The following is an 18,122-nucleotide window of genomic DNA, read 5'->3' as shown; positions in this document are numbered from 1 at the left end:
CTGGGTCTGAATCCTGGAACCTCACCTACCCAATAGCACTGTGGAAATAACTTCACTAGGACTACAGTGGTTCAGGAAGTGACTTAACATGACCTTTTCAAAGGCATTTAGTCCTTGCCAGCAATGCCCAGATCCTGAAAACGGATTTAAAAAGAAAACAGAAAATGCTGGAAGTAGTCGGCAGGTCAGATAGCATCTGTGAGAGTGATCCAGAATTAATGTTTTGCGTTGATGACCTTTGTGTGTCATGTTGTTTCCTAACTTTCCTTGTGAGAGGTCCGACTTTAATCCTTAGATTATAGATCCAGTCCTAGACTTTCCAATCAGCAGAAGTAGTTTCTCTCTATCAGCCCTATCTGAGCCCTATCTGTTCTGTTTAATATCTTGAAAACTTTGATTAAGTAATATCTTAATCTTCACAGTTTGTGTAATCTCTGCTCATAATGTGATCTTTGGAGTCTAAGTATCATTTTGATAAATCTATGTTGCACCCTCTCCAAGGACAATAAATCCTTCCCAAGGGGTGGTAACTAGAACTGTTCACAGTATTTCAAATATTGTCTAATCTAAACTTTATAAAGCTGTGATATAGCTTCTGCTCTATTGCGTACTAGTCTTCCTGATGTTAAAATGTTCTTACAGGCCTACTACTACCAATGTTCCAAAGAGGCTATAAAAAATGACCAAATCAGCAGCCATTATGAGGAAGCCAAAAATAATCTCAAAGCACTGCTGAACCTTTGAGTGTCGGCTTTGCTTCACACCATAAGTAAATATGGATCCCTGACATGTTAACGTACCCAAATGATTTTCAAAATGAACTGAAATAATAAGCTTATTTCTTGTTTGTCAGTCTTCTCCCTATTTTATGTCCTGACATTCTAGAATGAAATAGCACCTGTTATAGGCTGGGCAAGCATTCTGCTCCCAGTCCTCTGTCATTTCTGATCTGTGAACAATCATTCATGATGCACAAAAGTGTTACAGAATAGTTGTTTTTCCTTTTCACAAGTCCAATAATCATCTTCTTGTGCCTTTATATGGAAATACGATTGATATCCAAGGCATCACTGCTGTGAGCCTATGTTCCAACATTCCAAAGCACAGAAATATTAAATTTCAGGGTAACATCCATTATAGTTTGTATTCCTTAATTTTAACAAGTACTGTTTTGCAGCATGAGACAACATAAAATCCAGAACGTCAATCACTATAAGTAGGATGATTGATTGTTCCAGGCAAATGCATTTTTGCAAGAAGCTCATCCTATTCTGTAGGGCACAAGGTGGCATTATTTTTGACTGTGTGATCAGTGTTGTCTTGCTAACATTATAGGAGCCAATTCACTATTCTTGTACTTGGACGGACAATTGATTATGGTGGAATCAACACTGCAGTGTTATAGGCCTGCTCTGACCTAAACTCTGATCAAGCATGGTTCCTTGCTAGGAGTGGAGAATCAATAAATTTATCTCTGTGTGAGAGTCTTTCCAATCAATCAACAAATTGTGTAAAGGTGTCTATGTTATTCATCCAATTTTCACCACTCTTTTGGGCTGTAATTGTGATGCATGATATCAGTGGCAAATGTTTGTGCTTTCATGTGAAATTTCTTTGTCTACTGTTTACAAAATACCATTAAGCCACTTATTCTAACCTCCTTATACATGTTTGGGTTTCTGATAGCTGCAAGTAATTTATTGATAAAATAATGTAGCTTTTTTTTAAAGATATGTGAATTTTAATTCTTTTAAATCAAAATGGCTATTGGACATAATTGCTGCACAAAGTAAACCCCTTTCTAAAAAAAAATTCCTGATGTACGATATCTCAATTTTCATAGTAAGGGTTAACCTGCTCAATTATAGTGTGAGCTTGCTGAAGTCCAGAAAGGGAAAAACAGTGCAGTTCTTGGAAACTAAATGGTTCATATTGGTAAATTGGTTTATTATTGTTACTGAGGTACAGTGAAAGACTTTGTTTTGCATGCAGATCATTTCATTACAACCATGCATTGAGGTAGTACAAGGGAAAACAATAACAGAATGCAGAATAAAGTGTTACAGTTATAGAGAAAGTGCAGTGCAGGCAGGCAATGAGGTCAAGAGTCCACCTTATTGTACTAGGTACCGTTCAATAGTCTTATAACAGCGGGATAGAAACTGCCCTTGAGCCAGGTGTTTCGGGCTTTCAGGCTTTTATATCTTCTGCCCAATGGGAGTGGGGGAGAAGAGAGACTATCCAGGGTGGGTGGGGTCTTTGATTATGTTGTCTGCTTCACCGAGGCAGCAAGAAGTGTCGACAGAGTCCATGGAGGGGAGGCTGGTTTCTGTGACGTGTTGAGCTGTGTCCACAACTCTCTGCAGTTTTTGCGGTCTCAGGCAGAGCAGTTGCCATCCCAAGCCGTGGTGCATCTGGATAGGATGCTCTCTATGGTGCGTCGATAAAAATTGGTGAGGGTCAATGGGGACATGCCAAATTTCTATAGCTTCCTGAGGAAGTAGAGGTGCTGGTGAGCTTTCTTGGCCATGGCGTCTACATGGTTGGACCAGGACAGAATATTGGTGATGTTCACTCTGAGGAACTTGAAGCTCTCAACCCTCAGCACCATTGATGTAAACAGGAGTGTGTGCAACGGCCCCCCTCCTGAAGTCAATGACCAGTTCTTTTGTTTTGCTGACATTAAGGGAAAGGTTGTTGTCATGACACCATGCCACTAGTCTCTCTATGTCTTTCCTGTATTCCGACTCATCATTATTTGGAATTCAGCCCACTACGATGGTGTCATCTGCAAGCTTGTAGATGGAGTTAGACTGGCCATGCAGTCATGAGCATATAGGGAGTAGAGTAGGGGCTGAGGACACAGCCTTGTGAAGCACCAGTGTTGAGGATAATCGTGGCGGAGGTGTTACTGCCCCTCCTTACTGATTGCAGTCTATTGGTCAGGAAGTCAAGGATCCAGTTGCAAAGGGAGGTGTTGAGTTCGAGGTCTCGGAGTTTGGAGATGAGCTTGCTTGGAATTATAGTTCTGAAGGCAAACCGTAGTTAATAAACAATAATCTAAGGTTCATATCAAACATTTCAATCATTTTTTTGTGTTCTATCATTCCAAAACACAGACATTTTAAATTTTAGTGTAACTTCCTTTATCGTTCATATTCTGTCACTTCTAACAATTATTTTTATGTAGTGTGAGACAGCATGGAATACAGAAAGTCAATCACTATACGTAGGATGATTCACAAGATGCACATCCTGCTCTGTAGGGCACAAGCTGGCATGTCTTGTATATGACTTCCCTGTATCATTCATATTTCCAAATGAATGACATTTTAACATTTTTTTCCACAGATCATACACGATAGGATTTATTCACATATAGCAAGAAATAAGTTCATATGGAATAAACCGCCAGGTGGACTCTATATGCTGCCACAGTATTCTACAAATTTAGCTGCTCTTCCTTTTTATTATTTAAGTTTGGGTAAGTGCAACTGTTTGGTTGTATATTTTTGATGTGAAACATGTTTCAATGGTGATAAATAATTATATTTCTAGAGCAGATTATTTGCAACTAGTAAATTGATAAATGTTTTGCTGCTACTTTTCCACATGGGAGCTGTGTTTTTTGTTCTCCAATTCCCAAATCTAAGGTGATTAGCATTTGGATGGTTGATTAGGGCTGAGCGGTTCAATCCAAAAAAGGAAGATAAGCTTGGATAGGCAGGAGGAAGGGCTCATGCTCCTTGGACACAAGTACTGCTGGAATATGAATTTTATATGTTCTCTGGGATGACAACATTCATGATCTCAACATTGCCACTTCACCCCAATGCCTTTACTGTTGCCCATCAGCCAGCCAGCCAGACTACTATTTCTCATGGAAAAAGAAGCAGGCCCATCTGGGCCCAGAGTTTCTTTATGTAGTCCTTCAGGGCCACCAACAGTTTCCTCCATGGAAAGGAAAGCTTCCATAAAACCTGGTTGCAGCCATTGGGGAAGCACTGCCTAAAAGCAGCAGAATCGGCAAAGGCTAAGGGATTAGTAAACAACTATGTGATTTTGGCAATGGTTGGATTCATAAAATAAGGTGGGAGATATTAATTCTGATCATCACACTCTGTTGTCACATAAGTGTTGATATAATCAGCAACAGTGAGAAGGGGATATGGGAACTAACTGCTATTAAAGGGATTAGGATGCCTCTTTATTCTCATTCAATTATAGGATGTAGGTATTGCTGACAGGACATAATTCGAGGTCATCCCTATTTTTTTCCATCACCTGCTGCAGTGCTGACGGTGAACTTGTAGAGCGCTGTAAGGTTGACTGTTATAAGATCGCAATACAGCAGCAATCTGGATAAGTGATTTACTTCTAAGTCAGATTGATGTGCGATTTGGAAGTCTTCTTAGAGGTGGAGGCCACAGGTTTTCTGGATGCTGTCAAGGAAGCCTTGGTCAGATGATGCAATCTACTTTGTGAATGGTACATGCTGCAGCCATAGCGCACAGGTAGTGGACAGCAGTAAATGTTCATGGTGGCTGAAGAGGTTCACAAGGTTTATTGCTGGGATAAGAGGATTTCCTATCACAAGTTGGCTGAAGAATTTGGACCTATATTCTTTGGAGTTTGGAAGAATGAGGGGTGATGGTATTGATACATGCAAGATCTTAAGGGGGCAAGAAAGAGCAGATGTTGAAATATTTTCACTAATGGAAGAATTTCGAATGAGGGGACATAGTTACAAGATAAAGGGATGGTTATTTAAAGCTGAAGTGTGCTGGAAACTCTTCTTGCAAAGGTTGTGAATCTCTGGAATTCTCTACTCCACAGGTTGTGGAGGCCAGATTATTGGAGATATTTAAAATAGATATGTTTTCGGAAGATTTGGGAATTGAGGGTTATGGGATATAGAAGAGGAGTTGAGGCCTGGGGCAAATAATTGTTGAATAATAGGGCAGGCTTGAGGGGCCAGGTGGCCTACTCCTGCCTCTATTTTCTCATTTCTTGTCTTCTTGATGGGAGTGGCAATCAAGCATACTGCTTTACCCCAGCTGAAGGCAAAGATAAAATCACCAGTGTGGTTGAAGCTACAGTTATCCATGGAAGGAGAGAATTTTTTTCACATCCTTGACTTGTCCTTTGTTGCATACAAGATCGTTTTGTATCCCATTTTTTTAAACGCCTGGTCCAGCTCAATGGTGGTCACTAAGAAGTTGATTGGGATGCAGAGGGAGCTGGAGGATGGTGAGCACAGGAAGAATTGAACAATTGAACAATGGTTCATTCTGAACCAGGATGATTAGATGTAAAAAGGACTTGGTTATTCTTGTTGGACTTGGTTATCACTGTTGTGTGGTCCAAATACAACTTGCCACTTATCATTTCAAGTTGAAGTATCTTCCAACTCTTGCCCATTGAGGTCTCCATTGTTTGTGTTTTGATTATAAGAAGAGGTTCCTTGACTGAACTGAAGGGCGTTCAACTTACTGTGACAGCATGTCTATTGGCATTGTCTGTTCTTTGACTCCTGTCTTGTGCTTCCACCTCCTCTTCCTCCCATTACTATGCTCAACAAGGGCTCCACGTTCAAAATGACCAGAAAATAGAGAACGCAGCAGATGACAACCAAGCAGGATACCCTCTCAGAAGTGTACAGGAGAATGCTCCCAAATCAGTCCAAGCATCTAACGAATTGCTTTAGGATCTCCTTTGAATTCACTACAATGTTCCTGGTAGATTCATGCCTCTCTTTGCATGTGCACTCAGCATACTTGAGTCTGGAACCAGGGATGCAAGAAATAGCCCACGTCCCTCATGGTGCTAATAGCTTTGCCAAGGTAGCTGAAATATAGTGGGCATGATGGACACTATGAAAATGAATGAGTCATGCATGTTTCCCAAGTGCATGGTGTTGACCATTATATTCTGCCTGCAATCCTGATCAGGGAGTGGTAGATCCTTCTGTTGTGAAACTGGTTGGAGTTCCAATGCAGAACCCTAAAACCACATTTATGCATTCGTGGCAATCCTTTGTGCTCAGACTTACGCTGCCCTCTACTCAGGGAGAAAGAAATGAATTTCTCTCTCTTTAACAAAAGAGATTTCTCTGATTAGGAACTTGCTTCTAAAACTAAACAGGCGGGAAGTCCAGTGGACGAAGACTAAAACTCCCATTTCATCGATGATAACATCTCATCCTTCACTTTCATTCTTAGAAATATGTTCAGCACAATTCTTCAGCCTAATTCAGTGGACTGAGCTCACCCCCATCTCAATTTCCAAAAAACCTGTAAGTAGTTGAGCATTCCTTTAAATGGCACAGGTGAGATGGAGGTAGGTAGGAATGTGATTCTTCATGCTCTTCACACTGGCTTCTTGTGTGAGGTTCACATGGTGCGTAGGTGCATTTACACTGTTTAATTTAGCAGGGCATGCATCAAAATATTACTTTAGGATTGACATGGTTAACCTCCTACTCCACATAGTCCCAAAATGTGCATTACCATGGAATTCAATTTGATAAATTGCTTGATCCATGCTACAGTGTAGCAATCGCATTTCACAAGCTTAACTTCCAACTGAATCAGGACCCATGATATCAAAATTAAAACTGCACTTTATTTTCAATTTTTAGACATACATCTGTATACATGTTTCATGTGATAGAAATGGCTTTGTACCTACCCTAGGTACTGATGTTCTTCCAAAACTTTCTTAGATTCTGGAGTAGTTCCAAAACATTGAAAGGTAGCAAATATAATATTTCTCTTCAGGAATGGGGGAAGAGAGAAAATGAAGAGCTGAAGACAAGTTAGTGGGACATCAGTTATTGGTGAAATTCTGGAATTCATAATTAAGAACACAGTAATAGGTACTTAGGAAATCTTAATATGATTGAGTAGCATTGATATAATGTTATTAAAGGGAAATCACATTTGACAAATCTAGCAGAATCTAATAGTAGTCTATAACTTGGGGGAAAGATAAGGCGAAGCTTTTGGTTGTAATGTATTTATATTTTATAAGGTATTTGATATAGCACCCACACTAAAAGTTTCTTATAAAGATTTATAGGGTTGGGGTAACATTAGCATGGATAGAGGATAAGTTAAAGTATGGAAAGCATAACTCAAACAAGGTTTTGTTTCCGTATTAGCAGATTGTGATCAGCAGAGTTCCACAGAGATCACGACTGTGTCCTCAACTTGTCACAATTTGTAATAATAGGTTAAATGACACAGTGTAAAAAATGCAGAGCAATAAAGATAATTTGAGTGTGTGGCATGAAAATACAAGGTAGAGTAAAATGTGGGAAAACTTCAGTATGAACAATAGAAAAACAATACTTTTTAAATAGTGAGATATTCATAAATATTGGTGTACAGAAGGATCTATGTGTGTTGCTGACAGAAAGTAAACGTGCAGCTAGATCAAAGAGTTAAGAAAGTAAATGGGATGGGAGTACAAAAGCAAAGAAATCGTGCTGCACTTGTGCAGCGTTTTGTTGAAACCAGACCAGATGTATTGTGTTCTGTTTTGGTTTCTGTATCTGAGAAAGGGTATACCTAGAATAAAGTGGTTGTCCTTGAGAAGACTGGCCTTCATTCAACAAAGTTTAGAAGACTGAGAGATGATTTATGACACATACAGGATTCTGAGAGTCATAGACAGAATAGATGCTAAAACTATTTTTCCTCATGTTGCAGAATGAAAAGCTCAGGTCTGTTGTTTCAGGAAAAGGGGTCATCCTTCTCGGAATGAAATGTGGAAAAATTTCTTTACTGCAAGGGTTGTAAATCTTAGGAATTTCCTATCACAGAGGACTGTGACCCTTCAGCCAAATACCTTCAGATTCATTAGATTTTTTGGTCACTAAGTAAATGAATGGAAATGGGGATAAGGTAAGAAAGTGGACAAGGTGTAGAATCACACATGATCTTAATCAAAGGGCCTTATGACCCAGTTCTACATTTATGTCTTGAGTACAAGAAGATCACAAGGACACAATAAAATAGGACCAGAAGAAAGCCACCTGGCCCCCCAAGCCTGCTCCACCGTTCAACATGAGCATGGCAGATGTGCCCCAGGCCTAAACTCCTCCTCTGTGCCAGATCGATACTGCATCAATCCCTTGATCTTTCAAGAATTTATCTACCTCCACTTTAAATTAGCCAGCCTCCACAATTCTCTGGGGTAGGGAATTCCAGGGATTCAATACCATCTGCAAGAAGAAATTCCTATGTATCTCAATTTTAAAGAACCAGACCCTTATCTTGAAACCATGACACCCCATTCGAGGCTCTCCCATGAGTGAAAAATCTTGACAACTACCCTGTATTGCCTCCTTAGGATCTTTTATGTTACAATATGATCACTCTTCATTCTTCTAAACCCCAAAGAATACAGATCTAACCTATTTAGCCACCCTTGACAGGACAATCCTCTCATCCCAAGAATCAGCCTGGTGAATTTTCTTTGAACTGCCTCCAATCCTTTCCTAGGTAAGGGGACCAAACTGTGCACAGTACTTCAGTGTGTCCTCACCAACGCCCTCTAAAAATGTAACAAAGCTTCCCTGTTTCTAAATCCCAACCCCTTTACAATAAAGGCCAATATGCCGTTTGCCTTCTTAACTACTTTCTGCACTTGCCCACTAACTTTTTATGATCCATGCTCAAGAATGTGAATATTCTTATGTTCTTATGTGTTTATGTTTTTATAGAAACAAGTATGTTATAGTATGGGCATTGACATAGATACATTCTGTAATTTCATAAGCATTTCTGTAGTTTTGTAATAACTAGCACTTGAATGAACTTAAGTTCTTTATATAAAACCTTTTCCAAATTATTTATTGTAAAATGTTGGTAAACCCATCTGTGCTACTATGGAGACACAGGAGACTGCAGATGCCGGAACCAGGAGCAACAAACAATCTGCTGGAAGATTCTGCTGTGGCTCCATCTGTGCTACTATATTTACAATGGTGAAATACACTACCAGTCTAGCAGCTGAAGCATGACGAACAGCCATATTTACTACCTCTATTTTGGGGATTTAAGGCAATAACATAAAACAACGTTGTACTCATAATTTAAACTGACTTTCTTTAGTTGAAATTTTATTATGTTGCTGACATCTTACCATTTGCAAGGCTGGAGTACTGAACTGCTCTTGTGGTCTTCACCCATGGTCTCAGCATTCTTTGGCATCCATCTTATTCAGTCAAATAACTCTTAAAAATGTTAATGTAGAATTTTCCACAAATAGTTGAAATTAAGGACAGCAGAACCTCATGCTTTAATCATTTAGAAAACAACTCAAATCTAAATGGGTTTGACATAAGGGTATCATAACATTGAACATTTATTTTGAATACAATGAAATTAAATAACCATATCTGATTCTTTATGCAAAGTAGAAATGGATGAACAAAAATCACCTATATCTCTCTAACTACAGCTAACTTAAGTCAAAGCATGGTGGCTGGTTTTTGTAAATCATAAGGTAGAATATTTTTATTCTATAGTATGGTTCCAACTTATGTCACAGTTATTATTTTTGCAAATTAGTTATTTTATAATAATTTTCCTAATGTGAGACCTAATTTGTAGAGCTGAGGGTTCAGATATGAAATTGCTAATATCAGTTCATGACATATTATGTGAAATATTCTGCTGAGACATCAGTTTTTGGTGGGTTTTTATGGTATTCATTAATAAATACAGCATATATTCCATTAGTTTAATTATGGATACTGATTATTGAATGAAATGAAAGAATTATTGAAAGCATATGTATAGTGATACAATATGGTTTACTATAGAAAATGGATGCTTCTTACTTATGGAGAAATTGGCTTATGGACAGTTCCCAGGAACAGAATAATTAAGAAAACCAGACTGACTTCCCAGACAGACAGGAGAAAATTAGGTGTTAGGTGGGGTCAACAGTAGGGAACTTGAATTACATGGAAGTAGCTTGTGTCCATATCCATCCATTCCCGGCACTTATTTGATTTCCACTACTTCAGACAACGAGAAAGTGCAGTGACTCTCAGTTGTGGGTTGAAACCAGGGGATGGACCCATCTGGTTCTGTGGCTGCAACCTTGGCTGGGGTTGGCACAGTAATGGTTTCGTTTTTATCAATAACAAGCAACTCATTTAAAGCCTGGCCAAATGCAAAGCCAAAAATGAAACAGATTTTAGCAAAATACTAAGTTCCTTTCCTAAACTTTAGCTGCTGTTGGAAAGTTCACAGCTATATAAGAATGCAAATGTTAACATTCGCATGCTTTTCTTTTATAGTACCTTGGGAAAATTATCTGGTTACTTCTTATGCAATATGTCTCTTCACTTAAACTGAATCAAAATGGCCAGACAATGATATGAGACAGCACAAGTACAGGACTGACTCATTATGAATAGTTCTGCCTTCATCTTCAGTTTTAAGTGTGTAGTTTGATCAGTCATTGCCAATTAGAGAGAGATACTACATTCACTGCTTTTATAAAGGATTCATTTTTTAGTTGAATGCACATCAATTCCATGCGACCACTGTGTGTGTGTATGTATATATAGACACACATATCTCTGAGATAGGGATCAGGTTTGCATCACATTCCATGAGAGTTAAAACCAGTGTGAGGAAACCCCTGAATAAACAGTCTTTGGCCTTCTGTGTGCTACTTGTATCTGAGTTATACTGCCACTTTTCTATTGACAGACACAATCCACATTACTTGGCTACAAAAAGTGAAGAAATAATGCAGCCAAGGTACAAACATGAAACCCCAATACAAATAGTGCTGAGACACAAAAGAAAAGCTGTAATAGCTACTGTTGCGTGAAATTGTCTTCTTTTATTTGAATCCTATTATGTGTATCTGTGTACTTCCTTCATGTGACATTTTGACAGCTTTATAAATGATGATCCAGTATTTTTATTAATATCTTTCACTGGAAGATTTTTGCAAGCTTTGACTTCAATTTTCTTTTCACCTTTCCTGAACATGTTGACATAATCTGTTGTGCAATTCTGTGTGTGTAGGCAGACCTTCCATATTTTGTGTTCATTCTTTGATTATAGGTACAAACACTGAACAATGGCAGTTTTCATTTGTCTGGAGCTTCACAGCTGGGCATAGTTGTGCTGTCATCCAATGTTTGCATTAAAGGGGTCTCAGTGAACAGTGAGATATTTGTGAAATTACTGAATAGTGGTTGGTGCAGGAAACTAGGCTGATTTTGTTGCAATCCTTGGTTCCACAGCTACCCCAGGAGAAAATCGTTGGGTTCCTTTAAATTATTACAAATTAATTGTCACTTTTCTTTGAGTGATATTTTTGGCCTTAGGTGTGAGAGTAGTAAAACTGTAAGTCAATACTGGTTGAAACATTCATTTTATTCAGTGAGCTTCATGTCAGCACAGCTGCCTTGGTGCATGCATCTCTGTGAGACTCCATCTTATATACACAATTTTCCAACAATAGTTAGTCTATTGGATCCAAACTCTTTCACATTCCCTTCCTGGTGGTGCCGCCGTGTTCTCGGACTCTCAATTCTATCTCTCTCGGATATTCTGTCATTGTCACTTCATTTCTTTTTGCACTACTTCAGATTGCACTAGTCTTTGCATCATTCTGTTGTTTTGCGCCTGCGCTGTATTTATTGTTGTATTTATTATTACCATGTATCCTGTTTAGTCTGTGAGCTTCATGCGAGCAAGGAATTTCATTGCACCCTGGTGTATAAAACAATAAACTAATCTGAACCTGAATCAGGTATTCAGTTCCTTTGTGGAACACTATGTTTTAGTCCCATTTGGGTTCCCTCTCTCACCCTATTTCAGTATATTGACGATTGTTTCAGTGCTGCTTCCTGCTCTCAGTCTGAACTGTTCCTACCAACTTCCACCCTGCTCTTACCTTCACTTGGTTCATCTCTGATTCTTCCCTTCCCTTCTTTAACTTCTCTCACCTCAGTAAAGGCTGCCAACTCCCCCGGCAACTTTGGCTACATTTCCCCACCTTCCATATCATGGCTTCTAATGCATCACACAAAATTTCTTCAGTCAGTTTCCAGCTCCTCCAAAATGATGCCAAACCAGACACATTTTCCCTTGTACTTCTCTTTTCAGTAATCTGAGGTGAAAGTTCTCTCTCCAATGCACTGGTTCTCACTCTCATCTCCACCAATATTCACTCTATTCTGCACAGGATCTTTCTGAGCAATCATTGATGAAGCAACATCTGCCCTTTTACCCACTGCCTCCCACCTTGCCAACACCCAAAGACCCTAACTTTATTCTGTGAAGCAGCAATTTGCTTGTGCTTCTTTCAATTCACTACACTAAACACAATGCTCACAACATGGTCTCATCTGCATTGGGGAGACCAAATGCTGGTTGGTGACTGCCTTGTGGTACACTTCCATTCAGCCTGCAAGCGCAATGTTGAGCTCCTAGCTGTCTGTCATCTTAATTATCTGTCTCACTCCTACTCTGACTCAACCTCCTAAATTGTCTCAATGAAGCTAAAACTAAATCTCTCGAGAAACGTATATTCTCCAGAGTTCAACAGTTTCAGTGAATCAGCATTTACACTTCAGATTTTCAGTATTCACGTTAGCTTTGGCTTATAATTTTGGGTACACTTCCTCTGGGCTGGTTTTGTCCATTACTTGTATTATCATCCCTTTTGTCATTTAATCTCTCTGGCCTTCCACCACATCACAGGCCCTTGTGGTCTCCGCACCAATATTTCCAGCATTTTCTATTTATGTTTCGGATTTCCAGAATTCATATGTAGCATTCTGTATATCTTTTCAGGATTAAAAGCCATAACTTTTGCTGGAATAATCGTCGGTAATTACAATGTTGACCATTAAACCACATTGCTCAATTACAAGGTAGCAAGTACACAGCATCCTTGGCCACCCAAGTTTTGATCTAATGGCTGATTATCCCAGTTGTTTTTGAACATCTGGCCAATTTGTCAGAGTAACTGGTCAGCCCAGAAAATAATGTATTCCTATCTGCTTTCGAGGAGACATGCACCGAGACATTCTTTAGTGCCATATAAGAGCAGGTTAATCTTTTGTTACACAGCACACTGAAGATGGTTTTGGTCATGGGCCTGCTGCTTAATAATTCAGTGCTCCTTCACACACAGCCTGTCATGCACTGAGCCATGCAAAATGGAACATGCAAAATGAAATAGCAAGCACGGTTGGGCCAGTGCCTCACTGGGGAGAGAGGTCTGGCATTTGTGGGTCTGGTGGTTGGAACAGGGCCTTGTCGGGATGGTCACTTCAAAGGTTTAAGACTAGGGGTCGGAGGATCAGGAAAACTGGATAATGCATTGGTGAATCAGGCCCTTGAGGCAGAGGGTGGGCTTGTGGGAGGGGGAGGTTGACCATTAATTGATAGGGCTACAGGGGTGTGGTTACACATGGTAAAGATTGATTGTTGCCCCCCGCCCCCCCCCCCCCCCCCCATCCTCCTGCTCTGGACCTGGCCTTTATCTCAGACAGCATGATGTGCAGAGGGGCTGCAAACTTTCTGCAGTCCTATCCAGGTGCCCTACAGTTCTTCAGGCAATACGTTTTGCAGGGTCACACTGGGTATGATAGCAAAGTAATTATGTCACTGGAATTGGAAGCAGAGATATTGATCCGGGGATGAGAGTTCAAGTTCTAAAACAACAGCTGGTGAATTTGAATTCAAGAAATTAAATAAATCATTAATTGAAAAGTAATAAAAGTTTCAGCATATCGTAAAAACCCATCTGCTTCAGAAATGCCCTTCATGGAAGGGAAAAGCCAGACTAACCTGGTGTGGCCTGTACATGACTCCGAACCCAACAATGGGAGTGACTCAATTTGCTTCCTCAGATATGGGCAATAAAGGTCAACTTTGCTAGTTACGTCTACATTCCGTGAACAAATAAAGAAAAGTCGTTAATCCTTCAGTGAAATATTTAGTTGATGTCATTTGCAAAATCAACAAACAATTCAGCTTTCACAAGTTTTATTTTATGTTTAAATTAGCTTACTGTGTTATCCACTGAGTTTACTCTAACACTGCCAGTTATTTCTCTGCTCATTGATGTGATGAATTATTCATTTTTTAACAGGTATCAGTCCAACTGAGGAGTTCACAGCAGTCATTCAGGCAGTTTCACCTCTTCTGACACAGTCCCAGCCTATAGTTAAACTGATATTAGCTGTATCAAGATCAAACTACTGCAAGCAGGTATGTAATGAGCAGATAAGAATCTTAACTCTTTCCAGAGTCTTAATGGCACTGCTGCAGAAATAAAGGTTACATTTTTAAATTTCCTTCATAAGATGTATTCATTTATCATCCACAGATCCAGATTTTAATCTTATTATTTTCTGATATAACACATTATTCTGAATTTTATTATGGAAAATAAATATTTATGCTTAAAAATTATTTTCCTGGATTGGAAAGTTCTTATGTTCCCATCTGTTCTCGAGGTTTCTTAACTTAGCCAGCATTAGAAGTGTTACAGTTGATCTGTAAAAGGCTTCTTGTCAAATTGAACTCAGTGCAGTTCCTTCAATGATTAAATAGTGTTTGTAGTTTAAAAATCATAACTTGTGTGTACAACTAATGAATTAATAGCTGAATGTAATTCTAGCTATTTTCTGAATTTAAATTTTTTTAAAGAAAATGATATAAAGACTTTAATACATTTTCTTTAACCTTGATATTTAGAAAGCTTTAGAAAGGTTATGGTATTGAAAAGGATTGTTCAATTACATAAACAGTTAAGGTAAATTATGTTATTCTTTGAACAAAACATTAAAAGAACTTATACAAGAAAGTTCTTTTTGGAAAGAATCTTTTGTTTCTCTCTGATCACTTCTGATCAAGCTCCTATGAAATGAATATTTTAAAATTAATAAGCATATTAATACATGTACTTTTCTTTAAGATTGTAGTGTTATGGAACTGTGATAGGCCTTTACCTTCCAAGAACAAGTGGCCCTCCACCCCAGTGCCTATAACTGTAATTGAAGGAGAAAGCAAGGTGGGTCCGCTTTTGGCATTCTCGTAATATTTGATAAGATTATTTTCAATTGAAAATAGCACTCCTTGGTCACTCTTCTTATATAGGTGAGCAGTATACGGAATTTGTCATACCCATAGAAGGTTGCTGAAAATATCATGTTTTCTAGCAAATAGGCAGCTGTAACTGAAAAAGGCCTTGGGGTAAGTATGATTTCTTCTCGTGCACATCAGCTTTTAGTTAATGGAGCTGTTGTGGAGGAAATAAACATTTTTAGCTAATACAAGTTTTGTTTTAAAGATAGCAGCTAAAGCAATTCACTATGTGAGATTTAGCGGCAAATAAAAAAATTATATTAAAGTGATGGTGAAACATTAAGATGTTATAATTTTAAATTACTTTGGGTACATTATGAATCTTGGACGATAGTGGTAGCCTTTCACTTCAGATTTCTGAAATGAGACATTCCTCTGTTATGTTTAAATGTGAACAATAAACTGCTGGACAGCAAATTGGAAATTGGGCAGGAGGTTTGCTCACCAGTGTATAGCCCATTGTACATTTAAATTAGTCCAGGGCCAGAAAATCTGCATGGATCAAGGATGCACCTACAAAGGCAGAAATTCATCCCCATTGGGATCAGACATAAACTAAGATTAAGTGGAAAATCCCCACCATAAAATCTTGCTGCCATTCGTCATATGACAGCTTATTATTTCTTAATATGTCTAGTGGCCTTGCATATTGTGTGAAATGAAACAACAATTCTAAATTTCCACCTAAATGGAACCCTTCCTGGTCAGATCAAACATAGAAGTTGGGTGTGAGGGATTTTGATGTCTGTAATACCAAGCTGGAGTTGGGGCCAATTGTATTATGGTGCCATGGAGATCTGAGAAATATGCCACTTAGGAATACTGATGTAAGGGGTGCCTGCTTGTCCCAAGTGTACAGTGCTGAGAATCTCAAGGCGATTTGAATTAACCACTCATCAGCTATGAAAACTAGCCTACCAAGGTAAAGGGAATTAAAATAAATAAAAGGTAATTAAAGTAAATTAAATGCTGGAGGTACGACATATCCTCTACAGCAAGGCATTGCTGGAAGGAACACAGGTTTTAAATGTATTCAAACATTATTTGTGGGACTAAAACAAACATTATTTCTGAGGAACACTAATTCTAAAATAGATGGCAGCAAAAGTTTGATAATTGGTAATTATCCTCCATGGTGACATCCCATGTAATTCCAGTACTTACGAGAGTTTTAAAGAAAAATAAGTAGTCTATAATAGATAAAGGTGAATATTGAACATGGATGAGTATTACTAATATGCAAATTAGTGAAGGACAACTTTTAGGAGAGAATAGGAAATTAAATCATCTTTAGGAATTTAGAATATATTTTTTTGATTCCTCTCCCAACCCCACGGTCTGAAAGGGATTACTGGTGTTACGGACTCAGTGAAAGTCCCTTTAAGATAGAGAGTGTGTGTGTATGTGTGTGTGGGGCGTGCTTACGTCAATAGAAGATAAAGGACGTAATGACGTTGTTGAAGAAGTTAGAAGAAGAAGGTGAGAGAGAGAGAGAAGGGAGAGAGACAGCAGCCTGCTTGTTTTCTCTATCGATGGATGAGAAACAATAACTGTGTTTGCCACTGAAATCCATGTATGGAAGTTGGAAGTAATCCGGTGGAGTTCACTTTGTTGCTGACCTGTAAAAGGAAACAGGTATTTGTGTGTGGACGACCACAATTCGGATGCTTTTCAGGGTGAGGAAGTCACTACTGAGTAAACACTGAAGTGTCGCTGGGGTTCCATCGTGGAACATTTGGATTTCGTATTTACTCTCTCTATGTTCTCTACATCTACGTCTTATCTTCAGACAACGGTGGTGTTTGAAGAAGCCCTTGCTCATGTTTCACCTTATGGCTTGCGGAACTGAACTTTAAGAACCATTCCGGAACTGGGAGTTTTGGACTTTGCCACACACACACACGAAGAGTTTAATTTTGGGGTTAACGTTCGAGGTTTAACATTTTTGAATTCTAACATACTAACATTTTTACTTTTATTTTATGTATTCTCATAAGTAGTAATTAGTAAAATAGTTTTTAACACTGAATCATGCTCAGTGTGTTTCTTTTGTTGCTGGTTCGTGACAAAATTGGGGGCTCGTCCGGGATCCAATCCAAAGCTTAACGAGTGTCGTCTGGGATCGTTCCCCAGATTGACGAGATTTGTTCGGGATGCAATCCAAAGATTTTTGAGGGAGGTCTGATAAATTCTTTTTAATTGGCTTGTGTGTGTGGAAACCAGCAGCAATGGATATTAAGGCATTTTTGGAGTCACCAACCCTACAGGGATTGGAGGTGGCGAAAAAGGATGATTTGATAAAGATTGCTACAAAGCTAAACCTTACAGAAGTAAAGCAGTCTATGAGAAAAGCAGTTATTCATAGAATGATAGTTGACTATTATTTGGAGAAGGAAGTGTTTGAGTTGAGTGAGGTAGTTGAGTTTCCTGAGAGTAAACCAGTAATTTCTGATGTGACTTTTCAACCAGTGGAGTTAGAGGATCTGGAGGAGGAAGAATTAGAACAGTTAGAAGAGTTTTCTGGGGGTGAGTCAGAGAGACCTGTTAGACAGGTGCAGATAGCAAAGATGGAGCTAGAACAAACACGACTGAAGGTCGAGTTGGGACAAAAAAAGATAGAGGCTGAACGAGAGCAAACCCAGTTAAAGATAGAGGCTGAACGAGAGCAAAAGAGATTAGAGGCCGAACAAGAGCAAAAGAGATTAGAGGCCGAACAAAAGAAATTAGAGACTGAACGAGAGATAACTCGGATGAAGATAGAGGCTGATCTAGCAATGAAGCAGATGGAATTGAAGAGGATGGAGCTGGATAGCGAGGAGAAAAAGAGGCAGCATGAGTTACAAATGAAGCGAAAAGAGTTCAGAATCTGATTCTGATGATGGTTTTTCAGCCAGCAGGGAGGTTCGATTAGTCCCTCCTTTTGAGGAAGATCAGGTTGATCAGTATTTCCAACATTTTGAAAAGGTTGCTGTGAGTTCAAAC

General features: G+C 38.9%; 1 protein-coding gene across 1 annotated transcript in view; it reads left to right on the top strand.

The window, feature by feature from the left end:
* LOC127575439 (exostosin-1-like) overlaps positions 1 to 18,122 on the top strand; it is a 380,638-nt gene that overhangs the window by 309,573 nt on the left and 52,943 nt on the right. Inside the window, exons 6-8 of the mRNA XM_052025314.1 lie at positions 3,352 to 3,484; positions 14,143 to 14,261; positions 14,971 to 15,066. Of these exons, the coding sequence (XP_051881274.1) occupies positions 3,352 to 3,484; positions 14,143 to 14,261; positions 14,971 to 15,066 (348 nt within the window). The remainder of the gene's footprint in view (positions 1 to 3,351; positions 3,485 to 14,142; positions 14,262 to 14,970; positions 15,067 to 18,122) is intronic.

This window comes from Pristis pectinata, chromosome 10 (genome assembly GCF_009764475.1).
Source record: "Pristis pectinata isolate sPriPec2 chromosome 10, sPriPec2.1.pri, whole genome shotgun sequence".
Taxonomy (NCBI): Eukaryota; Metazoa; Chordata; class Chondrichthyes; order Rhinopristiformes; family Pristidae; genus Pristis; species Pristis pectinata.
The sequence above is the reverse complement of the archived record's forward strand: the minus strand, read 5'-3'. Positions and strand labels throughout refer to the sequence as shown.